The 26,903-nt window shown below is 35.2% G+C and overlaps 1 protein-coding gene across 1 annotated transcript; it reads left to right on the top strand.

Moving 5' to 3' along the window:
* Window positions 1-435: 435 nt before the first annotated feature.
* LOC114381941 (transcription factor MYB83-like) lies at window positions 436-4,329 on the top strand. Its single transcript, XM_028341173.1, has 2 exons — window positions 436-899; window positions 2,781-4,329. Exons 1-2 carry the CDS (start codon window positions 613-615, stop codon window positions 3,517-3,519), a joined length of 1,026 nt encoding a protein of 341 aa, XP_028196974.1. The 5' UTR covers window positions 436-612; the 3' UTR covers window positions 3,520-4,329.
* Window positions 4,330-26,903: the final 22,574 nt, after the last annotated feature.

Here is a 26,903-nt window from a genome sequence, read left to right as displayed (position 1 = left end):
CTTTTGCCATTACATTAAAATCACTGTATAGGTAGCATAGTTTCTCTCTCTCTCTCTAGTCTCAACACACGTGAATTTGAAGTTTAAAAACCAATAGAGAAAGAGAGAGAGTATTATGTGAAGTGGAAGCAAAATTGTTTCTATTCCATACAATAAAAGACTATGATTACCTTGTGAGTGAAGTAAAATGTATCGAAAAAGACAAGAATTGAGTCAAAGAAAAGAAGGCCAACCATCTTTTCTCTCCCTCTCTCTTATCACTCTCTCTTTCTCTAGGAGGTCCCCCTCCAATCCCTTTTCCACTCTACCTATCAACCAACAAATAAACACAATCCCAAAATATATTTCTTTCTCTCTCTCTCCTCCCTCTCTCTCTCTATACCCTCATATTCATATTTTAAGCAAACCCCACAAACCATCATCATCATTATTTACGATTCCCACCCCATGAAGCCTTCTCTTTGTCCCTCAAAACCATCATTCACCTATATAGCTTTCTCATAGATCTCTATCACATTCACAACCCACTTCATAAGATAAGAAACTCAAGGCCTCAAGGGCTTCATATTTCATATAGCTCTCACTCCCCATTACCACCTGGCTTTGTGGCAAATGAGGAAACCTTATATGATGGGAAAAGACAAAATGAACAACAACATTAAGAGCAAGCTAAGGAAGGGATTGTGGTCACCTGAGGAAGATGAAAAACTCCTAAGGTACATGATCACTAAGGGACAAGGGTGTTGGAGTGACATTGCTAGGAATGCTGGCCTTCAAAGGTACGGCAAGAGTTGCCGGCTTCGTTGGATTAACTACTTGAGACCTGATCTCAAACGTGGTGCATTTTCACCCCAAGAGGAAGAACTCATCATTCATTTGCACTCTATTCTTGGCAACAGGTACCTTCTCGATCTTAATTAATATTCATTTCCTTCCTTGCATTTGCTAGTTTCTTATATACATCAAAGTTCATTCCCTTCCTCGCATTTCTATATATACTTTCTTACCTTAAAGTTCTTTAATTTCCTTCCTTGCATTGCTTTACTTTCTTAACTCAAAGTTCATTTCCTTATATGCTTGCTTTGCTATAGTTCATACAACATCAAGGCCAACCTACTACTGACTACTAACATATATAAGACCTACTATAATAATCAATAAGAGCGCCTTAAAGATTGTATAATAATGTGAAATGGGATTTAAAAACTTCAACATATTATTTCTTCAACTATACAATATTTAAGAATTTAAAATGACAATTCTTATATATAAAAACCGTTAAGCAACCATTCTTAACGATTCTTGAGATTGTGAAACAAATTAAACAATTATAAAAATCATTTTAAATTCTTAAATATCATATCATAAAACTTTTTAAAAGTTTTGAATTTTACGTGACACTATATATAAAATTTACTAAAAATGAGTAGCAACTCTTATCACGATTCACAAATGTTATTAAACTTTCCTATCAAAATAAAAAATGGATATACAAAAATGTCTTTGATAAAGAAGACAAACAAAATTGATGGAATGTCATTGAAGATTAATTTAACTTGTAAAGGCTATAGGGAAACTCCCAATCATGTCATGAGGTTTTTTTTAAAAAAAAAATTAAAAAAGAAAAAAATGATCACTGAATATAGGGTTTAGAAAAGCTTGGAGCATATATAACTACATATATATATAAAAAAAATGACGTATCCTTAAAGCATGTCAGGGGTTTTGCCTTAACTATCATGGTCTAGCTTTCTGATTAAGGATGAGCCTGACCCATAATACATTTGACTATTCACTAGCTAGTAATCTTTTAAAATCTTTGCTAAATCATCAATTATTAAATATTAGAGCCCTGTCTTCCATCAAGTTGGTCTGTTATCACATATAAATTGTTAACAATTAATACTTTTTCAACACAACTTTTATTTACTAAAATTTATTGAAGCTCCTGAGATGACGTAGATATTACTCTTTATTTAATAAGTCTTATGCACTCTGAAGCACGAATACATCATTTTGTGACTAGTACTGTAATGGATTTATTTAGGTACCTATAAAAATAGGCATTTATTTTTTAAAAAAGTAACTAATAAGATTTCAATTAAACTTAGTGTAACGTGAGCTATGATTAGGTTCACCATATTTACTAGTTAAATATTTTGTTTTCCAAAAGAATGATAGTTTTTTTTAGTTGAAAATAGATAATTTTTCCCTTTTCGTTTTTCTCATTTTTGTTTCCTTACTTAATCAAACTTATTCATATTCTTACATGTGAGATGTGATACGTGAGTTTATTAATTTCTTTTACAAGTTTAATTTTTATATACTATTTACGTAAAGATTTTTACAATGTCAATTAATTAAAATTCACTTTAGATATTATTTTTAAATTATTAATTAAAAAAATTAATAATCTTACCCTATATGATAATTGTGATGGAATAATAATATTGTTTTTACATTATCCGTATGTTTAAATTAAAATTTTCTTCTACAGTAAATATTTTTTCAAATTAAACTTATGTGCTTTAAAAATTATATTAACGTACTAGGGTCTTTAATTTTTAAAATTCGGCATATTCTGTAGCCGTATTTGTATCTGACATTGATGTCATACCTGTATCCGTGTAACGTATATAAGTTACACATAATTTTTTCATGAATATTGATAGATTTCAACTAATTAATAAAGAACCATGATACAAGGTATATGTATTGAAATATGTGTTGTTTCCATTTGTTTTCTCTTCTTTTAACCATTTCCAAGTTGTAAATCTCAGATGGTCTCAGATTGCGGCACGTCTCCCTGGTCGCACAGACAATGAGATCAAGAATTTCTGGAACTCCACTCTGAAGAAAAGGTTGAAAATGAACAACAATATTAACGCCACTTCATCACCAAACAACAGCTACTCATCATCAGAGCCTAGAGATGTCAATGTCATGGGTGGGATCATGCCCATGAACGAGCATGACCTCATGACCATGTGCATGGACTCCTCCTCATCAACATCATCATCATGCATGCAATCCATGCATACAACCAACATGGTACTAACTGACCAATTTGATCCCTTTCCCTTGTTGTCCAACAACCGTTACGACATGACCGGCGCAACCGATTTCCTTGACAACATGGCTGCATGCTTAACCCAAGTTGGCATGGTAGATCATGATCATGGGGTTTTTCATGATGGTTATGGGACATTGGAGCCTAACAAAACGGGTTTAGAAAGTGACTTTTCCCTTCCTCCACTAGAAAGTAGAAGCATTGACGACAATAGTAGTACCCCAATTGATCATGTGAAAAGCCATAACAACAACAACCACTTCAAGAATAGTTGCTTCAATAACACTGATCATCACCATCATATCCAATGCTCCAACAACGTAGTTGTAGAGGATTTGTTTGGGTTTGGAAATCATGGACATGGAGAAAGCTTTAGAATGGAAGAATGGGACTTTGAGGGTTTGATTCAAGATATTCCCTATTTTTCTTCCCTTGATTTCCAAGTTTAAGTATGTGTTTGGATCACGTTATCGCAATCGATAAACGCTACAATTTGTAGCTTCTGCATTGACATGACGCGTTGATACAGTTTCAAACACACTTTAAATGTTGGCCATTCTTTTGAATCCTTATTCTTTCACCTCTCTTCGCTCTCTTCGCTCTCTCTCCCTCCTTTCAATTTTCAATTCCTTCAAAAGAATTGTGCAAACGAGTGCATCAAGGATACTGGTTAAAGAATCAACAAATAAAAATTTTCATTTAAAATTATGATATAAACGCATTAAAAATTATGTAAAAGTGGACTGATAACAATTTGTTTTTCACAAATATTTCTAATGTAATTTTTTAAACAGTACCTTAGAAATACTTGTTTGCAGTCTCCCTCCAAAATATAAGCAAACACAAAGTCAATACCTCTTGTTTCTTTATCTTCTTGTTACTCATTGTTTCGTCTTTTCTTGCTTTACAAAAATTGTAACCTAATTGTCAATTGTGCAACTAAAATTGCAGTGTTCACGTGTATAGGGTGGGCATGGGATATTTCTTGCGTTGTTTGTGCCCTGCCTGTTTCCTTGTGAAGTATTTCATGTCATTTTTTCGGGAATATAGGTTGGTGTAATAATGTCAAAGAGAAATGTGAATAGTCATCATTTAGAATGTCGAGCAAAATAAAGCTCAGTTGAAATATTATGTAGCATTGTGTATAACACACAAGGAATAAATGTGGAGTTGCAAGTTGTTATTTAGTGCTAGATATTATAGATCTAGCATACAAGATGTAAAACACACTAATAAGTATCGACTTTGAAATTCATTCACCTCTCTCTCTCTCACAGACACATCATGTGTGGTTATTATTCTTGTCTTTTCTAGATAAATTAAGGGTAATGTCAATTAAGAAAAATCAACTGTTGACAATATATTAAATTTAAAATGTGACTTAACTATAGTGTTGATATACCTAAGTTATTGTGTCATCATACTTTGTGTCATATATATCACCCAGTTTTACCTATATGTCACCTTAAGGTGTTAATTATCTTATCAATTTTCCAAATTTTAGTCTTTTTTATTATGGATGAAACACATTCATGCAAATTGGATATAAGACTAAAATTTGTTCAAAATAGTTGAATGTTGAAAATTATTTTTCTTTGAGCGATATGCAATGTTAGTCAGTATTTGTTGAAATATCAAAAGAATTTAAATTAATTTTAATATAAAAGTATTAAAATAATATATAAAAAAGCAGTTTTTTTCCACAAAGGATCCCCTACTAATTGATAATCAGAGACTAGATATATACCGGTGTGTTGTGCAGATGTTAATCTTCTTTTTTTTTTAGTTAGTAAATTATATTAAGAATGATAAAGAAACATGTAAAAAATAGTGTTAATTACAAGTAACATGGGAGATGACTTTTGCGAATGAAATGCATGTTTTGTTGAAAATTATGTGGTTTAGCTTTAATACAGGACTAAAGTAAGAATTTGATTCTGTGGGAGCCTGGTGTTGTCAATGCTAGCTTTGGCTATATAAATCATTTTGAGCATATGTATTTTCAATTTATTACCTTTACCCTTAATTTTGGTAACATTTTAAGCATATTATAGCTATTGAATGTATTTTTACTGTTTTCAGCATCAATGTGAACCATGACTAAAGAATACAAATTTCAAAGAGCTAGATAAACAATATATAACATCAAATGTGAGCAACAAATGCTTGAATTTAGAGTATATGTAACAAAGCAACGAATGTTGGAGTATTGATGAAGGCCTATTCATATTTTCTACGGAAATTAAAGAAACCACTCTCCAAAAACTCAATTGTTCCTAAATTTTCAACTTAGAATCTACTAAAAGGAAACTTGTGAGAATAAAAGATAGTTAAAGGGAAGTTAAGATTTCAGACATGATATAATACCTTCAAAAGTGCACAATTTTGAAGATTTAAACATAACATTATAGGACAAAAAAAAAACAAATATAAAAAGAAGTAAATAAAGAATAATTGTGATGCATGTTTTTTTATTACAAAAACAAAGTAGATGTACATCTACCTAGATTCTTGAAACATATTAGTTAAATAAAACACAAAACATGTTAAAATGATGAAGTTCGTGGGATGGAACCAAATTAATGGACACCCCTAATGCTAACTTGATGTGTCTTTCCATTAAAAGATTCTAAAATATGTATACAATATGAACTGTCCTTCATTTGTTCAAATACATAATAAAAAAGCACACTTCATCTTGTACATATATTGGTAGACATTTGTTATTTTGTTTCTTAATGCACACTGCAGTTGGGGACGAGCTTCTCGATTAAATTTAAAGGATAAGTCACCATATAACCTATTATTAAGCAATTATGTTATAAGGCCTATGGATATATAAGAAATGAGACATACAAACGTTTTTTACCTTTATACTGTATACAGACACAAGAATTATACTCCACTGTGCTCAATTACCCAATGCATGTGCAGAACTTGATTATACACGCATAGCTACAGCAGCGGAAAATTAATAATTATTATTCACTAAATATTCACTTATTTATAAGTAGCCAGAAAATAGGGAAGTGATATTAGTATAAACGTGCACCACTAGGAATCCAAATTCACCCAAAGGTGAAAATGATTATCATTTAAATCTCCGGTTTAAAAGTAAAAAATAAAATAAAAAATCTTCATTGATGTACACAAAGATAATTTTGCACCTGCCTTAACATATTTATTCAACGTACTATCAAATGGACAAATATGTAAAAAAAATTTAATTATCACACAGTTTTCACATCTATTGATGATAATTAAGTAATCACCCCTAACTTCAGGGGTAGAATTGTCTCAGAGTGAATGAATTTCTGAAGCTAAACAACTTTTGTTGACATCTATAGATACTGTATACTACCGTGGTTTAATTTGTACCATCCATCAAACAGCTGATTGACTCAACAAATAAAACACATAATGACTAACATGACTATGTGTTTGAACGGTTTGATTTCCCATCTCAGTGGTCCATACCTGCATAATGCATGTTGAAATTAGAAGCTATCATTTCAAGCTTCTACATTAAATCTGATTTTGGTTCAACACGACATAGCACAAAACACGCTATAAAACGCGTATTAATGATTGAAAAATGTTTGATAAATATCTTCTGTTATTTTACACCTAGAGAGAAACAAATAAAAAGTAAAATATATGTATAATAATATTTATGATCTGATAGAATGAGAAGTATAAAAAGTATTGAGGTATTGGTGAGGCGTTTAAAATGAAAAATAATTAATGCATCATTACTCTTAATGATTGAGTTATATATAAATGATTTTGATAAATAATTTGAAACTTTGTAATACAAAAATTACTGTTAGTGATGAAGTATGAACCTCTCTCTATCTGACGATCCATGCTAACGTGTTGGAGACTAAAAAGAATCTTCACCTCACATTATTGCCAAATTGAGTTTCCTTTTTTGTCATTTTTATATCCTTCATATGACTTATAAACACACAAATTATGTGCTTTGTTCAAAGGAGAAAATGGGAATTAGACAATACACTTCAACTGGGGAGACTTTGCATGAGAAAAGGAAGACCATCACGATCATGAGTAAAATATATAATAAATCAAATTACTAAAACCGTGATAAAATTAAACAGCTGACATAAGTAAACATTTTTTACGGAGTTGTGTAATGTTGTTAATTAGCTTTTTTAATTGCTCTCTATATATAAATGGTCATGGCCTTAACTAGATGTACTTCACTTCAGAATTCAGTATACACATCCTAGCTTGCATTCTTCAATTATAATATCCAAAATCATTTGCATACAAGTTAGTGTGGATCACCATGTTTAACTAAGTTCTGTTTGTTTTGTGTGGTGACCGTTTTATGCTTCTATTCATGCGTTGGAAATTACCATACAAAGAACAAGTTCTTCTCAAGTTAAAAGACGGTTTCATTCACGGAAGGCACATTCTATCTGCATGGAACCGTGAAGATTAATTGTTGTAAATGGAAAGGAATTTCATGCAATAATTTAACTGGTCATGTAACCAAATTGAATCTCCAATTTTCAGATTTTTCACCAGTAATAGGAGCTAAAGATTTAAATGATTATGCATTCGGGAACTACTGGGTATTTTTCAATACTTCTGCACCATTAAGAGGTAAGTTAGATTCTTCAATATGTGGACTTCAACATTTCACTTTCTTAGATCTCCGTGTTAATTACTTAGAAAGAGTGATTGATAATGACTGTCGAATCGTTCAAAACAAATAAAATTAGGAAATTCTATAACACATGATTAACTTAGGCTGAACTTAGAAATATGATTTAATTTAATTTCTACGTTCATTCACTTATAAACAGAAAGGGGAGAATTTTATTGAACAGTTTGTAAGTGACGATAAAGGAATGCAAAAAAATACAAAAACAGAGATGAAGAAACAAAACAGAACGAGAACAGAATACAAGTCAAGTTTAAACGCATCAATCCAATTCACCAAACCAATACAAATTGAATTATCATAGTTACTACAAATGATGTTCAGTGTGAAAATTCAATCAAATGCATTGAAAAAATTCAATCGAATCAATCTCGAAATTGTTTGAGATGACAAATTAGATTGGAAAATCATCTAAACAATCTGTGATTAAATTTCAAAATTAGGAAATGAATCCATAACCTAATTCGTTTTTAATCCTAAGCATAATCATAATCATGAAAATCGAAAATAGGATTAAAGAGAAAAATGAACATTCACAAAGATTAGGAATGCTAAATCATAACTCAAATTCAACCTTGCTTGGAGTGGATTCTTGGATTAATTATTTGTTTAGCCCTCCTTGATCATCACCAATGAAAAAAAACACGAAATTTACTGCAAGAAAATGGAAGAACAAAAGTGAAAAGAGGAAGAAGAATGAAAAACAATTGAGAGAAAAAGAGAAAAAAGAAAAGGCTTATACAACAAGTAACTAATTCTGTTTTTATACAAAATAAAGTAACTAACTAACTAACTTCCTCTAATATATAAAGTGACTATTCCATAGGAAGTGATGGTCCTTGATTAGACTCATCTAATCTACCTAATTAAACTAATTACACAAAACAAAGCCCAAACTCGCAGCCCAGTTATTCAATTTCAGAGGTTCTGACTTCCAAACTCAATTTGACCCTCGAAATAGCAGAATTGACCAAAGCTTATTTGTGACAAAATTGAAGGTATTTTTCTTAGCTTTTTAGGGACTACTCACATGTTCCATTTGGAGTTCTGTAATTTCCTTTAGGCCCTGCACAAGACAAATAAGTCAAGTAAACATAAAATCTAAAAATCAGCTACAATTCTCAATTAAGCTCAATCATTTGCCTTAGACCAAAACTGAGTTAAGGTAAGAAAATAAGGGTCAAAGAGATGTCAATTGAGCTAATAAAAATTTAAAAATATTAAACTACAAATATTCAATTAAATTCCCCCATACTTTATCTTTTGCACTCCTAAGAAAAACTAAAAGAAAGACTAAGAAAAAGAAATCAAACTAAAAATAACTACAACTAAAAGAAAAGGTATGAACAAGGCACACATATTGTTTAATGGATCCTAACAATGCACAAAAATGAGAGACATGGAAAATGGAAGAATGGTCTCAAGGTAACAAGCAATCCATGAACACATGATCACAAAATGCAAAGTGGACAAGTAGTCAAGTCAAAATTAAGAATGTACCATGGTGATTGAAATCTCTCAAGGAACAACACTCAACCTGTAACGACCTGCCTCGTCGTTACGATATCACCACTTTAGTATGCGATAATTTCAATTTTTAAATGAAAACTTCCCTTAATTTGCTTATGAAAATAAAAGTAAATTTTTTTTTATCTCAACAAACATTCACCAAACAACACGCATATATATATAGGAATAGAAACTCCATACACATCATACACATAATGGAAATTAAAATCTGTTCATACATATAATTAAAATCTGAAATTTACATCTTTAGTTCAACAAAAGGAATCATGAACCAACTATGGAGGAGTTGATTAACAAAACACAACTCTTTCCCAAAATAATCCCAACGTCATCACGTCAGCTTGGCGGCTCCTCAATAGAATCTCATTCCTGCACCCTATTGTTGTCATTCTGCTCCCACGAACAAGGTTTGCGATCATCACAGGTATCAACTGCACGATACAAAATTGCAAGGGTGAGTTCATTATAAAAAGAACCAATGCTAAATCCAAATAATCACAATTAGCAAGAAAACATAGGCAAACATCATGAGCTTACACAACATTCATTATTCAACACCCATATTCAACAATTATTCATCATCCATCCATGGATCCAATCAAAACTTCTTAGAATGATGCATGCACCTGACCTCAACTCTCAGATGCAATGTGGTACGTATCGTATCCAATATCAAGGAAATAGCTTAAGCGTGTCCACACAACACCTCACTTAGGAAACCATGCAGTATTTGTCGAGGCCACTCAGTCGTGCACCGTAACTCCCCCCCCCCTCGGTGATGACCACAAGGGAGTTCCCTACCAGGTGACACACCCCCTAGTATAAAGTACATACTACCACAGTTTATGCTATTTCCCGTGTCATATGAGGCATGAACCATGGGCGTCGTCAAGTACCTGACCATGGATGAATTAAAGTGCATAAGCATCCCCTCAGAAATGCTTAAATCCTTTAACCACTCTATTTTCCCCCACAAGGGACATCCGACAAGGTCAGCGCACCCCCCATGAACATACACAGCATATGACGTATGAACGTGGGCATCGTCAAGTACATGACCATGGATGAATTAAAGTGCCTAAGCATCCCCTAAGAAATGTTTAAATTCTATGACCACTCTAGTTTCCTATACAAGGGACATCCGACAAGGTCACTGCATCCCCCCGCGAACATACACAACATCCAACGTATGAAACATGGGCATCGTCAAGTACATGACTATGGATGAATTAAAGCGCCTAAGCATCCCCTCAGAAATGCTTAAATTCTTTAACCACTCTAGTTTCCCACACAAGGGACATCCGACAAGGTCACTGCACCCCCCCATGAACATACACAACATGCACATCTCAATGCATTTCCAACATCATCAACATTCTATTTCAATATAAACACCATCTCATCTCAATGACGTTATCAACAACAACAACAACCTCATTTCATATTCACATAATCATCAATAATAACATCAATTCATGTTGACATGATCTTCATTAGCAACGTCATCTCAAATTAATATCATCATAAATATCAACATCACCACATATCAATTAAAGTCATCAATAGCAACATCAATAGCAAGTCGCATTCCGCATGTACATATATCTTTCATGCCTGAGATTCACACTCCTTTGGACTCGTTAATCGTTGCATAATCGTGAAATTTGAACATCGGCTTTGAAGTTTTGTTTCTTAAATCTTCATCATTGGGATTTGCAAAATAATGTCTGTGAAGGGAAAAATGTTCATCAGACACAGACAATGCAATGAAGACTCTAATCTCTTTTCCTTCTCTCTAATGTTTGAAAATCCTAGCAGAGCAACCAGAGGAAAATGTTATGGAATTTTAGGAAACCACTAGAGATGCCACTATCACTACCGGACTACACATGTGAACCCGTTGAGAGGTAAGGGATGACTTTATCGCAATTAGGGTTAGAATAAACATGTGTAGGGATCCTTAGAGGATCAAATTGGAGTTTATTTTGAGATGTTTATTATATTGTAATTATTCCTATATTATTATGTGAAATTATTTGAGGGGTTTTACTCCCTATGTTTTGAGAAATATTTTCATATAACTAGCTTGTTTGTATTTTAGACAAGATTTACTTGATTAGTGTGATAAATTGTTATATTGAGATCATGAAATTGTGATTGAAATTGTGTGTAATGAATAAATTGAATATGTGTTGATTTGTGAGATACAAGTAAACGTGTGATGGTGAATTGTGACATTGTGATATGTTAAAATTGTGGACATGAAATTTGGTTGTAAATAAGTGTGTGGTTAATACTTGAGGTGATATTACTTCTGTTGTGAATTGTGAATTATACAATAACCTGACTGGTGTTTACCTTGAGAAAAATGTTTATGCGTGAGGTGTTAAAAGGAATGTGTAGGATTCCAAGTTAGGAACCCGAGGTGTTAAATTATAGCACAATGTGCAAGGTGTTAAAAAAAATGTAGGGTTCTAAGTTAAAAATCTGAGGTGTTAAATTGTAGCGCATTGTATTAAATGTGTTTGAAAATAAGTGTGAGGTCGTGGGTATTGTATAATTCATGAGCAATGCCTGCGTGCAAATGTTGTTTTAGGGATTGGACCTGAATCAGGAAGGTGAGGTCCTAACGAATTCTTCAGAATCTAGGCCTTGGGGGTAAATACACTTGGTTTGAGTGCTCCTTTAAGCCTATGTTGATCCCATATGGTTGAAGCATTCTTGCAAAATAGAATAACCCTGACTGGTCACCTTATATTTTACTTAGTGAGAGTGAACTGACATACCCATTGTGTGTCATGTCTTGTTATGTACTACTAAGCACCTTGATGTTATTTTTCACTGACATGGTACCACAATGCATTTAGGCTTGAGTCTTAGTATAATTGTTGCATAACATCTATGAATTGTTTATTATGAAATTGATGAGAGTTGTTACGTCTTGAATCGATTGTGTGATTCATGTGTAATATGATTGGTGATTGAAAAATGAGTTTTAAATGATAAAGTGGTGAAATGACGTGAATTGTAGTAAGTTGAGCTATGTGATGAATATTTTTATAATGTATTTTAATTTGCTTATGTATTTGTTTATTTGTATTTTAGTTAGGAATGCGATAGTTCACTCCCTGTGTGTTGTTTGTGTTTAGATCCTGTGGTGATCTCGAACTTTGTGTTCGTGGGAGTAGATGATTAAGTGAATAACTATGGAGAACCTCATGCTAGAGGATGTTGGAACACGATGCTCTGATAGGATGTGACATTGGAACATGAGTTTCTATATTATTTGCAAAATATTTTGAACATGTTACTTTATGTTATTTTTCTGCTTAACTTGTTTCCTTTTGTAAGAAAATTGGATGACCTTGTTTTGGGCCAAAGATGTTTTCATACCCTTATTTGATAAGTTTTTAATTTGGTGATTAGTGTAAATGTATGAATACAGGTTTTTGATGATGCCAAAAGTATAATCAAACAAGATTGCTTCAAGAAACATTCAAGGTTAAACAATCAGAGACTGCTTCAATATTAATTCAAGGTCAAGAAAAAGATAAGGCCTTAGTTCATTTGTTAAAAGAATCTCACTGGTTGATCAGCTTTGGCCTCAAACAGTTATTTGCCAACAAATCAAGGAACTGGTAATCGATTACCAGAATATAAGATTTCAAATGAGCTTTTCAAAAGGATTTTGAAATTTGAATTTTAAATCTTGTAATCGATTACCAAATGTTTGCGATCGATTACTAGTAACGACACTTCAGAAAACGCATTGAAAAGTCATGACCCTTGAAAATATAATTGTGTAATCGATTACCAAAAACTTGTAATCGATTACCAGTGAGAAAACTTTAGAAAAACTTTTTGAAAAGGCACATTTCTTCAAACCATTTTAAAAAGGCACGATGGGCCTATATATATGTGTGTCTGACTTCAAAAAGAAAGAGAGAGATGTTCTAAGAGAACTTAATTGTCAAATGCTCTCTAAACAACTCTTGGCCCAACACTTACAAATCTATTGAGAATTCATCTAGAATCTTCAATTTGTATCATCTACTCTATAAAAGAGAAATCTTTCTATTCATCTCTTGAACTCAGTTGTAATCAAGAGATTGTGTGTCTCTTGGAGTGTGAGAATCTTGAACACAAGGGTGAGGGATCCTAAGGTGTGTTCAAAGTCTGTAAAGGATTTACAGAAATAGTGGAAAATCTCAAGTGGGTTGCTTGAGGACTAGATGTAGGCACGAGAAGTGGCTGAACCAGTATAAATCGAGTTTACAATTCTCTCTTCCCTTATCTTATTTATTTTATGGCAATCAATTTTGTCTTGCACGTTTAAAAAACATTATTAAATTGATTGTTGTTTCTTCTCCTGCATTATGAGCATATCATTTAAAATGAGATTAAAAGTTTGTTAGTGGAAAATTTTGTAAGACTTAATTTACCCCTTCCCCCTCTTAAGTTATTGAAATCACTTGTCCAACAATTAGTGCGAACGTGAATCTTTTATCCATGTGAGTTCCTTGATGTTTATTGAATAAAATCATTCTAATTAATTCCGCATTTTCATGATATTATATAAATATGTATGTCGGGATAGAGAGTGTTACAGTTGTAATTATTATTTTTATGATATTAGGTTTTTTCCTATTTTATTAACACTCTTAATTTTTTTTAACAATCTCTACCTACCGGCCCCTCTCCCTATATACACACACACTTGTCTGCTACTAAATATAAAATAGAGAATTTATGTTTAACTTATTTTTGTGAAAAACCTACCAGACAAATTGTGTTACTTTATTCAAAACAAAATTTGTATGAGAATTTGCATAAAATAAAAAAAAATTCAATGAACTTTTAAACAAATTTTAAAAAATAATCATATTTTTGTCAGAATAATAGTAGAATTTGAAGAAAAGTTTGTAAAAAAAATAAAAAAGAATTTGCATAAAAAACCCTTTAAGAATAATTCACAAGCAAGAAAATTTTGCAAGTTTTTGTTGTATTGTATAAATTTTCCAATAAGAAATGAGAATATAAAAATCATAAAAATAAGTTTAAAAAATGAAAAAAGAATTATTTTATAAAAAGATAATTGACTAAAGGAATAGTTCATGTATGACAAAAAGAATTATACAATACTTAACGGGTCCAGAGAATACTTGAATGTGGAGACAACACATAAAAATATGAGATGGAAGGTTGAAGCACTCAGTTTGTCTCTCAAATACTTCGTTTGGAATTAAATCCAACTCAAAATATTCATTTCAATAACAAAAATCACTTCAGTTAGAAAACAAATTTTCATATTCAGCCTTTTGGAAACAAGTAAGCAAAGGGAAGATCAGGTCAAATAAGAGGCACTTAAACAAGACTCGCTGCATTAGAACAAGGAAAGATAATTCATGGCTACACCCTTATTTAACCTTTGATGGGGCAAAGTGTTTGATATGTATATTTCACTTTTACAAAGAAGACCAAATATTATAAAACAAGTTTACCCACTGTAAGAACACAGCTATAAATTACGGATCTATTAGATTTCTATCTCATGGTTGTCGACTATGCAGCTAAATATAAATCTGACAAAGGGGAAAAAAATTGATTGGAACTATTGGAAAATTCTTCATAAGCTATATATTTTGGCAATCAAGGTATTTTCAGGGATATCATAAGGTATGACAAATTTTATGAACACTGGATCAGGATGTGAATAAGCTATATAAACCAACCAGCTACAGGCAAAGATCAGTATATATCACTACTTGATTTTGTTACAACTCTTTCATCTTATTCCCTTGTATTAGCTCCCAGGACATTTAGATCAACAACATTACAACATCTCCAAAAATTAAAGTCACAAAGTGCAATATCACATTAACTTTTAAAAAAACCAGTAACTGTTTTTACCAAAACTAAAAAGGTCACCTATGAAACAATTAAACATGGTTTGAATCAGAAAACTATGTAAAAGAGCTAAGAGAAACGATAAACTACAAAACATAACAACATTAAGTAGAATAAAGATGAAGACACTAAGAATATGTTTGGATAGAGAATTTTAACTGAGGAAAGTAATTTATCAGAGAATTTGAATTTCTGTAATCTAGAATTAATTCATTATTTGGATGTTTTTTTGTGAAGAATTTAAAATTTTAAAATTTTAAAACAAAATTTTAAACAACTAAAAATCTGGAATTTCAATTTTCTTCTAAAAGGTGAGAAATTAAAATTCTCTTCTTACAGTCTTCTTCAAGAAACACCGTATGAGATTGTGGAACATCGATCGGATCTGAGCGTATAGGAACACGTATAACTAGCACATCAATCATATCTTTTCTTTTTTTTTCATTCATTTTTTTTCACCCTCATAATTTTAACTTTTTTTTATCCAAACACAAAATTTTGAAAATAAAATAATTTCAATTGAAGTATTTGAAATTCTTAGAATTTAAAATTTCTCAAAATTTTAAATTCCTCCATCTAAACACACTCTAAATGTAAAAAAAGAAAATCAGGATTTGTCAAGTCCCACTCTGAAACAGTTAAATTATAAAGTTTCGTTCATACTCCAACTTTACCAAAATAACCATTAAAACAAACACTAGTTATATACTAACAATAGATAACTTAAATGTCATATAGGGATACCCTGATTACTGTTGATAATCTTCGCTTGTTTCCGGCAATAACACGAGGTGACAGTAGACTCTCTGTATACATAACAGATTGTAGATTCTCACTGTAGAATCCATGACCTTCACTATCACCCATGAGTTGCTCAAACGGCTCTCCATTGAGATTACGTTTCTCTAATGTTTCACTGCTATTTGATCCAAAAAATACATCATCATTGGAGATGCATATTGGAGAAAAGCTATTAGAAGTAGGGATAACACTGCCACCAACATGTTCTATTACCTTGCATCGCTGTGACACTGGGGGACTTTTTCATTTTTAAAAATCAATGTTAATTACTTGATATTAACATCGGTTATTTAAATAATCGACGTTAACTATTTGATGTTAACATCGGTTATTTAAATAACCGATGTTAACCAGTTGATATTAACATCGGTTTTTAAAAAAACGATGTTAACTAACTCGACTTATTTATAAAAATGTCACCGTATTTTTCTTAACATCGGTTTTTTGAAAAATCGATGTTAATCGTGTGATGTTAAATCCATATTTTGTAGTAATGTATGTTTTGGAATCGGTTTCTATTATGGAATGATCATCCCATAAGACAGGTGTCTGACAGTAGGTGTATTTATGTCTGTTAGAGGCTTTTTGGAGGTGCAGGAAGAAAAAGAAGAGGTACATGAAGTATAAGTCCAAAAGGAAACGTAAGGGGATACAAACTTAGAATGCAAATGTCCAAAAGTTTTAGCAATATTAGACAAATGAACAACTCTAAGAAGGGGTTATTTCAAGATAGTTAGTGCAATGTTTTAATTGCACCAATCATTTACCGTGTATGAACGAGGTTGTTTAATTCTGTTTTTTTAAATCAGCAAAAGGAATACTAATATATATTATAGGACACAAAGGGTGCCCAAAAACCATTTACATAAATGTAAAAAAAAAAAAAAAAAAAACATATGAAGGTTGTTAGTCTCCCACGGTTACTCTATATTAACAAATATATGTAAATATAGTATAACCACAAGTGAGAACCTTCTGACTCAACCAAGCTTCCCAAAAGAATTACAACAATTGTATTTTTACTTGAGTAAGTAACTTTAGAAAATCCCAAATAATAATCCTACGAAACGAATATCGACCCACTTCCATAATTGGAGACGTACTTAAAACAAACTTGATGTATAGTTTCTTTTAAGTCGTGTGGTAAATAAACCTGTTTTACATAGATACTTCACACTTCTCATTGAATGATATTTTATCTATCTTTATCGTTTAAGGAAAAAAGGAATAGGCGGTAATATAAAGTGAATCAGTATACTTTTTTGTCGTTAGAATAAATTTTGGGTGTGTGCAAGTAACTGTCTGATGAAGGTCATGCATGACGAAGTTAGGGAAGCTTTCAGCGATATGCAAAGAAAGGTATCAATCCGACACTACTCCGCTACAAGTTCCCATATTAGTTCTTCTTCTTTATTATGCTTTGTTCCTTTCATTAAAGTAAAAAGTGCATTTGGTTCGGTCCACTACATGAATCATTACGTACACTTTGATCAATTATAGTACTTACTTGAACTAGTAAAGTATATCATATATATGTATGGAGAAAACACAAAAATTGAAATATGGTCAATGTCTAATATATATATGAGTTACATTAGTGATTTGTCTTTCAAAGTTTGAGAAATATTAGTCATTTGTCTTAATTCACCAGACATCAGAGAGTGTTATACATACTTTTAAAATCACTTATTATATATTGAACTATATGTTTATGCAATTTCTAATATAAGGACCTTGATGAAGAATATTCCAACCTCTGAACTATTTTCTGTGCATTTGCAGCCATAAAATGTGAATCACCTCTCTGTGTAGAGAATTGTGGCTCCTAATTAACAGTAGCATGTAACAAATGGCATTGCAGATATTGATAATTCTAATATTCGTAGATCGTGACACCCTGAAACTTAAAGTGAAAAAGTGCATGTAAATTTCTCTTTTTTTTTTTTTTATAATTCTTTTTGTATAGATAAAAGTAAGAACGAACAAGCATTTTTTTTACTTTTAAGGACCACTATGTTACTCAGTACGCTCCCTGATAAGAACGGACCTAGGCCCAGAAGAATATCCAGAAGACCCTCAGGATGGGAGGAGTTCATCCATTAGAGCCCTTCAAAAAGTTTCACAAAAACAGAATCACGAAAGGGAAGAAGGCTCACCACAGCAGGATTTCCCCCTCTTTAGAGTTTTCCTATTTTGTAATTTCGGCCGTTAGTGCCACGTAGCAGGGCCATGTGCCTTAGATCCTTCTCGAATATTGCTTGCATTCTCCGAATCTGTCTAGCGGATCTTCATTCCTGAGCTGGCAAGACCGTTAACATTTGTCATTATGTATGCAAGTTCTATATAAATACTACTATGAATAAAAGAGAGGGGCACCAGAAAATTCACCAAATTTCCTCTTCTTCTAAGTTCTAGGAGGCATTCCTGACCTCGAATTCAGGAGCATCATTTCCCTTCCCATCATTTGGTGCTTTCATTGCACCCTCCCATGGCCGACGGCACCCGTTCCCACTCCTTGACCCATTTGGAGGAAGCCATCGCCCTCCTTACGGCAACACAGAGCTCCCTTCATTCCCGTCTTGACGACATAGCCTCTCGCCTCCAAAACCTCGAATCCCCTTCTCCCTCTTTGTCCCCTCGCCCTTCCACACCCCGCATGCACCTTGACGTTCCCCGTTTTGATGGTTCCAATGCACCTGCGTGGGTATTTAAAATCAATCAATTTTTTTATTATCATCGCACCCCTGAGGATGAACGACTTTAGGTAGCTTCATTTTACCTGGATGGCGAGGCCCTGTGCTGGTTCCAATGGCTCTACCGGAATGACCAGCTTCCCTCCTGGTCGTCCTTCCTCCAAGCTTTGGAGATGCGATTTGCTCCTTCGATGTATGATGACCCCCGCGGCGCCCTTTGCAAGTTAACCCAGACCGGCACGGTTAACTCTTATCTTGCGGAGTTTGAGGCTTTAGCTAATAGGATCGTGGGTCTCCCTACCCCGTTCCTGCGTAGCTGCTTTATATCAGGACTCACTCCTGATATTTGCCGTGACATCCTCGCCCTCCAACCCCTTTCTCTGGTCCAAGCCGCGGCCCTTGCACGACTGCAAGAGGACAAACTGACGGATTCTCGCCGTCCCAACCGCACTCGACCCCCACCTCTTCCCCCACCAACAACCACCCACCCACCACCACTCCCTTCACCCCCTTTACCTCCCCTTCTTCCCGCACCACCCCGTACCACCTACAAGCGCCTTTCTCCAGCCGAAATGGCTAACCGCCGCGAGCGTGGCCTGTGCTATAACTGTGATGAACGTTATAGCCCCACTCATCGCTGCCGTGCAAAGTTCTTCCTCCTGGTTGCCACCGAGGACGACGACCCCGGCTTTTCACCTACCCTTCCTTCAACCCCAGACTCCCAAACACTTTCCACCACCACCCCAAGCCCTGACCCAACTCCCCTCGACCTCCCTACAGCACAGCTCAGCCTCCACGCCCTCTCCGGCCACCCCATCCCCTCCACACTCCGCGTTCGGGGTTCCATCCACAACCACGAGTTAGTGGTTCTTGTGGACGGGGGGAGCACTCATAATTTCATCCACCACCGCCTCCTCCACTTCCTCCGACTCACCCCCGAACCCATCCCCCGCCTCGCCGTCATGGTGGGCGACGGTACCGACATCGACTGCACTAGGGTTTGCCGCAATGTCACCCTCACAATCCAGGAGCACCAATTTATCGTGGACCTCCACGTCAAGGGGTTAGGTGGCGCTGATTTGATTCTCGGTGTGGCCTGGCTTACCCATCTAGGCCCAATTACCACCGACTATTCACACCTTACCATGCGGTTCTCTCACCAGGGCAAGCCCATTACCATTTACGGGGACGCTTCCCTTGGCCCATCTGAGATTAGCCACGGCCAAGTTAAACGCCTGGTCTCAACCTACCAAATAGCAGGCCTTTTTCATCTCCAGCTCCAGGCCACACACCCCATCACTGCCGACAACCATACCCCTCATTCCCCGATATGCACCCTCCTCTCTAAATACCCTCGTCTCTTCCAACCTCTCCATCACCTTCCCCCTTCACGATCCACAGACCACATTATTCACCTCGAACCTCATTCCAAGCCCGTTAATGTCCGTCCCTACAGATACCCATATTTCCAAAAAATCGAAATCGAGAAACAGGTTCAGGACATGTTACATCGCCAGTTGATCAGACCCAGTCGGAGTCCCTACTCATCGCCGGTGCTCCTTGTCAAAAAGAAAGACGGCACATGGAGGTTCTGTGTCGACTACAGAGCATTAAATTCCATCACCATTAAAGACCGGTTTCCCCTCCCCACCATTGATGAACTCCTTGATGACCTGGGCAATTCCTCCTGGTTCTCTAAGATGGATTTAGCTCAAGGCTTCCACCAAATTCGTATGTCTGATGCTGACATTTTCAAAACTGCCTTCCGTACTCACGAAGGACATTATGAATATGTTGTGATGCCTTTTGGGCTCTGCAACGCGCCGTCGACTTTCCAGGCTACTATGAACTCCCTCTTCCGGCCTTTCATTCGCAAGTTTGTTTTGGTCTTCTTCGATGACATTTTAGTATATAGCAGTGACCTCCAATCCCACCTCAACCATTTGGATTGCGTCCTGCGTACTCTGCAACAAGCTGATTTCCGTTTGAAAGCTTCCAAGTGTATCTTTGGTCAACGAAGGATTGAATACTTGGGCCATTTTGTTTCACGTCGAGGTGTCGAGCCCGATTCTTCTAAGATACAAGCTATGCTCCATTGGCCGCCTCCGACAACAACTAAGGCCCTACGCGGTTTCTTGGGCCTAACCGGGTTCTACCGCCGTTTCGTCAAAAATTATGCTCAGATAGCCGCTCCGTTGACTCATCTTTTAAAAAAGGACCAATTTGTGTGGACCCCTGAGACCCAACAAGCTTTTGAAGCCTTGAAGTCAGCTATGACCACTACCCCGGTCCTTGCCCTGCAGGACTTCAATATCCCATTTACCGTCGAGACCGACGCCTCTGGCTCCGGCATGGGTGCAGTCCTCATGCAGAGGGGACATCCCCTGGCTTTCTTCAGCAAGCAATTTTGCCCAAAATTGCTCCGTTCATCCACGTACATTCGAGAATTACATGCCATCACCACTGCCGTCAAGAAGTGGAGGCAATACCTCCTGGGTCACACCTTCATTATTCTGACGGACCACAAGAGTCTCAGGGAATTGATGACTCAGCCGGTGCAGACCCAAGAGCAACACGTGTATCTAGCCAAGCTCCTCGGCTACGATTACACTATACAATACAAAGCCGGCCACAATAACGCCGTGGCGGATGCCCTATCTCGTGTCCAGGAATCTCCTCTTCCGGCGGCAGAAGCTTTTTATATTTTGTCCATTCCCCATTTCAAGTTCCTCGAGGAACTAAAAAGGGAATTATCAGCATCTCTTGAATTTCAGACACTAGTGGCCGGAATCCGCAATGACCCCCAACAATATTCCGATTTTTCCTTCAGAGACAGCCTTCTCCTCCATAAGGAGCGCCTCTGGCTCAATCGCGGCAACTCGCTCATTCCATCCTTACTGGAAGAGTTCCACAAATCTCCGTTAGGCGGTCACATGGGACTATCCAAGACCCTTAGTCGTCTTCAACAGAACTTCTCTTGGGAAGGCATGCGCAAGGATACCCAGACCTTTATCCGACAATGCACTGATTGCATGCAAACCAAGTACATTACCCAGAAGCCGGCCGGACTCCTTCAACCCATTCCACCACCGACACGCCCCTGGGAAGACTTAGCAATCGATTTCATCATCGGACTACCCAATTTTAAGGGCCACACAGTAATCATGACCGTCGTGGACCGTTTTTCTAAGGGAGCCCATTTTGGTACCCTCCCTACGCAATTCACAGCTCACATGGCAGCCCAATTGTTCCTCGAGCTCGTCTGCAAGCTCCACGGCTTCCCCCGGAGTCTTATCTCGGACAGAGATCCCATTTTTATCAGCAAGTTTTGGCGCGAGCTGTTTAAACTCAGTGGCACCCAGCTAAGAATGAGTACCTCCTACCATCCTCAGAGCGATGGCCAGACGGAGGTCCTTAACCGCGTCCTTGAGCAGTACCTGCGAAGCTTCGTTCATGGCAAGCCTTCCCAATGGGGAAAATTTCTCAGCCTCGCAGAGTGGTGTTATAACACCACTTGTCACTCTTCTATGAACCTTTCCCCATTTGAGATTACTTACGGAAAACCCCCACCAGCGATTCTAGATTACCTCCCCGAAGCTTCTTCAGTGGAGGCCGTCGATTTCCTCCTATCCTCACGACAGGAGATGTTCGAAACTTTGCGCGGCAAATTAGAACGTGCCCAATGTAAGATGAAGAGGTATGCTGATTCCCATCGCCGCGACGTATCCTTCGAAGTTGGAGATTGGGTGTATGTCAGATTGCGTCCTCACCGTCAAACCTCCATTGCCGACAAATATCAGAAGCTCGGAAAGCGCTATTACGGACCATACCAAATCACAGAAGTCATCGGCAAGGTTGCGTATCGTTTGGCCCTTCCTCCTACCGCGAAGATTCACCCAGTATTCCATTGCTCCAAGCTCAAGCCCCACCATGGCCCTTTAACCACAGACCAGTCACTACCGCCCACTTCGTGGGACAACAATCCCTTGATTGAGCCGTTGACTATACTAGATCACAAGTGGGACGATCAAACTCCGCTGCGCCTATCGGTTTTGGTCCAGTGGACCGGGTTACCACCCGAAGACTCCACGTGGGAAGATTGGACACAACTTCAAAGCATTTACCACCTTGAGGACAAGGTGTTTTCCGATGTTGCAGGGGATGATAAGAACGGACCTAGGCCCAGAAGAATATCCAGAAGACCCTCAGGATGGGAGGAGTTCATCCATTAGAGCCCTTCAAACAAGTTTCACAAAAACAGAATCACGAAAGGGAAGAAGGCTCACCACAGCAGGATTTCCCCCTCTTTAGAGTTTTCCTATTTTGTAATTTCGGCCGTTAGTGCCACGTAGCAGGGCCATGTGCCTTAGATCCTTCTCGAATATTGCTTGCATTCTCCGAATCTGTCTAGCGAATCTTCATTCCTGAGCTGGCAAGACCGTTAACATTTGTCATTATGTATGCAAGTTCTATATAAATACTACTATGAATAAAAGAGAGGGGCACCAGAAAATTCACCAAATTTCCTCTTCTTCTAAGTTCTAGGAGGCATTCCTGACCTCGAATTCAGGAGCATCATTTCCCTTCCCATCACTCCCCCCACTCAGTAGTGTAGTTGAATAAAGATGTTTATGGAGAAAACATTGTTCGTTTATACAAGCTTATTTCTATTATATTTTCAAACTATAATATTTCATCTGATGACAGTGTATATACGTAGCCTGCTAATGTTTGACAGAAAAGCCCAATGATAACAAATTAATATTTCAAAAATTAACAAATAACTATTTGATTTTTATAAAGTGAAAATGTAAAAACGCATCTACTTTTTATTTGAAAAAATTATGTTTATAAAGTTTTTTATTTTAAATAAAGGAATAACATACCATTATAATTTAAATAAAGATCTTTAATTCATCACCATACAGTATATGGATCAACTGATATGAGATTAATCTAATTTAATTAGAAGTTTTGAATTCGAATCTTGAGTATACAATTACGTTAACTCGAACATGTGTATATATATATCACATTACACTATTTTTTATTTTGGAAGGGTGAAATAAAACAAATAATTACCAAAGTAATTAACCATATTCGTTTACATATATGTTGCATTAACACATGAGATTATGATTCATGGTTGATTACACAAGAAACTAGAGTCAAATCTTGTCATCTGCCTATGCCTACAGTGTGAACTGAGAAACGGGTGAAATATTGTATACATGGTCAAACACATGTTAGATACGCATTAACCATTTTCATTAACGTTAACAAAAAATTTGAAGGCCAATTTTATTTATTAATTGAGGGTACACACTCCAACCCGTAATACTCACAAATTAAGTGTGTTTAGTTTTCTGTTACTGCATATATCAATGAACGTGTTGAGGTCAATCCATGAGTTTTGTGTCGTTTGAGTGCAACTGAAATTAATGTGAGGCTTTAAATCAAACATGCCCTAATAAGTTTGATACATAAAAAAAAAAAAAAAAAAAGTAGGCTTGAAACCAAAATGCATTGATCCTTGGACCAGCCTCGACCAGGGAATTCTTAGCTTGGCTTCAACCATGACATCCTTGACCTGACCTCAATTAGGGTATTCTTGACCTATGTATCTTTGGTTAAGGTATCTTCGACTCAGCCTTAACTAGGGAATCCTTGACCCAATAAACCTTGGGTAGCTACAACAATCTTGCCCTGAGCATCTTTATCTTGGTCTAGACTAGGGCATCCTCAACCCAAACATTTTTGACCCAAAAATATTTGGCTCGATTCAACTAAGACATTTTTTATCCAACATGTCTACAAGGACTCTTTGACTCGGCGTTGACAAGAAAATACTTATATATAGTTTATCAAGAAAAGCTTGCATATGATTACTTAAAAAATAAAAAAAAGTATGTCAAATTGTTAAACTTTAAGAGGTCTATGGGCTAACTCTACTTCAAAGCCAAAGGGTTACATGGGCTTTTTACTTTTAACCCTACTAATTTTCTAACACGAACTTTTTTATTTTGTGGGTATTTTAAAGCTTAGCCTAAGTTAATTAAGATTAAATGGCTAGGAACATGTCATTTTGATTATTCTAATTTATGGCTATTGCATCTTGTATTCTCACTATTGTATATTATATCTCGTATTACATTTTGAAAAGTCCATTTCAAAATGTAAATTTATATTACAAAATATATTTTCCGGAATACAATGAGAAGTACGGGATATAATAGTGAAAGTACGGGGTGTAATAGTGAAAGTATCATAAACAAATGTTCTAATTTATATATGATTTGTTATTTATTAAAAGTAACAAAAGGATAAAGTGAGATCTTACACATTCTCATCTCTCAACCCTTTTGTCGGGCGTTTGCAATTCTTGACTTCTTGTGCAATTTCTTTTTAGCCAAGAACTTTGAATCTTCCTATGAGTGGGGGAAGAATTGTGACTTCTAGCTAGCACTACCAATTTAACAAATGTGGTTGCAGATATAGATCATTCCAATATTCCTAACCATAACAGCCTTAAATTTAAAGTAGAAAAGTGCAAGTAAACTTCTCGTTTTTCTTTCGCTCTTTCAGATTTCAGAATATTAGTAGTACCTTATCACATAATGGGAATAAAGCAATCTCGAAGTTGTTTGTTTTAATTGTATCTCGTGCCTTCCCTAAAGTTAAAAAGTGCAGACACTTTTCGAACCACAGCCAGCTGACTCAATGATTTTTTAACAAATAGTAGTGCCAATAGTTATTGTTATTGTTATTTTTGTTTTACATAGAAGTGCCAATAGTCTCAATATGACTAGATCATTTGCTACTTTGGGACATTTTTCTAAAACCTAAGTTGTTTTGTTAATGGTTATATAATTAATGCTCCATATACAAACTAGTTGTAAACCTGAATATATATATATATAATCAATGTGAAAGATATAATTATTATTGGAATACAAGAACACGTTTAGATATCATTATATTAATCATATTGAGACTCCTATTAATTAATGGAATGCAAAAACATGTATAAACTACTTGAATTTATAAGACGACTGTTTATAAAAGACACAAGTTAATTGGAATGATGATATGACTCTTCGTGAAAGACATAAATTTACTTTGAATAATCTAACTATTCATAGAATATATACCAATTGCTAGGATGACATGACTCTTTCATAGAATGTATTAACTGAAATGACATAGTTCTTACACAAGTTTTTATATATATGGACATCCTATTCACCAAGACAAAAAAACGGGGACATTCTCCATAAATAAAACTCACCGAATGTATTCAATATACTCGCGATATATTCATAATTTCATGTGTTTATCTATTAGTACATAAAATTAAATTTTAAAAACTATTATATTGCCTTCAGATTTTGGTAGTTCATGCAATACTCAATTTAAGTTCTTCATTATATCCTAAAGATAATTCATTACTAACTCTCAAATACACCTGAGGTTTAAAAATAGGCAGGGGAAAATTAAACCTACAGCAACATGAAAATGTTTCTCCATGTATTAAAGACATTATACACAACTTTCCTTTTATCTCTTTTTCTTCTATCTTCTACGATCCACTCTCCATTCTCTGAACACGAGAGTTGAATTTACAACAAAATAGTTACAATATGACACAATACGGACATCTTCTAATAACATTGAACTAAGGGCCTGTTTCTATTGTAAGTTGTTCGCTGCAATGGGGAAAATGCTCAAATATATTTTTTGTCCTTCAAAATATTATGTATTTAAGTTATATTACTCATTTCAATTTTATTTATTTTTATTCTTTATATTTTTTAAAAATAATGTGTTAATTTGTAGTCTCTTAATAAAGAGTAAATCCAAATAGTAATTTTTAAAGAATATAAATAATTAAAATTAAAATAGTTTAATTTTAAAAATGTCATTTTTTTAAGCAAACAAAAAAAAAATATTTAAATAAACACAACCCTAAATCAAAGATCATTTGACACTACAATAGGGTTACATTTCGTGAGGAGAAGAGAGAGATGGGAAGAAGAGAAAAAGAGAGTGACAAAACAATAACTGTAATGGCAAAAGGAAGAAAAATAGAGAAAGAAATCATTGCGAGAGGAATTTAAACTCGTGACTTTTTCTTATTCTTTCATCCTTAATTAAGTTCGATCTATTTTCCGACCATCGGATCAATCCTATATATCCTAGATAAAGAGTCAGC

Source organism: Glycine soja, chromosome 13, assembly GCF_004193775.1.
Source record: "Glycine soja cultivar W05 chromosome 13, ASM419377v2, whole genome shotgun sequence".
Lineage (NCBI taxonomy): Eukaryota > Viridiplantae > Streptophyta > Magnoliopsida > Fabales > Fabaceae > Glycine > Glycine soja.
Note: the sequence above shows the minus strand (reverse complement) of the source record. Positions and strands in the feature narration are given on the sequence as shown.

Excerpts from the sequence above, each read along its gene's own strand:
- LOC114381941 (XM_028341173.1), top strand. The coding sequence starts at position 613 with ATGAGGAAACCTTATATGATGGGAAAAGACAAAATGAACAACAACATT. Across the intron at positions 900-2,780 it reads CACTCTATTCTTGGCAACAG|ATGGTCTCAGATTGCGGCAC; the intron begins GTACCTTCTCGA and ends TGTAAATCTCAG.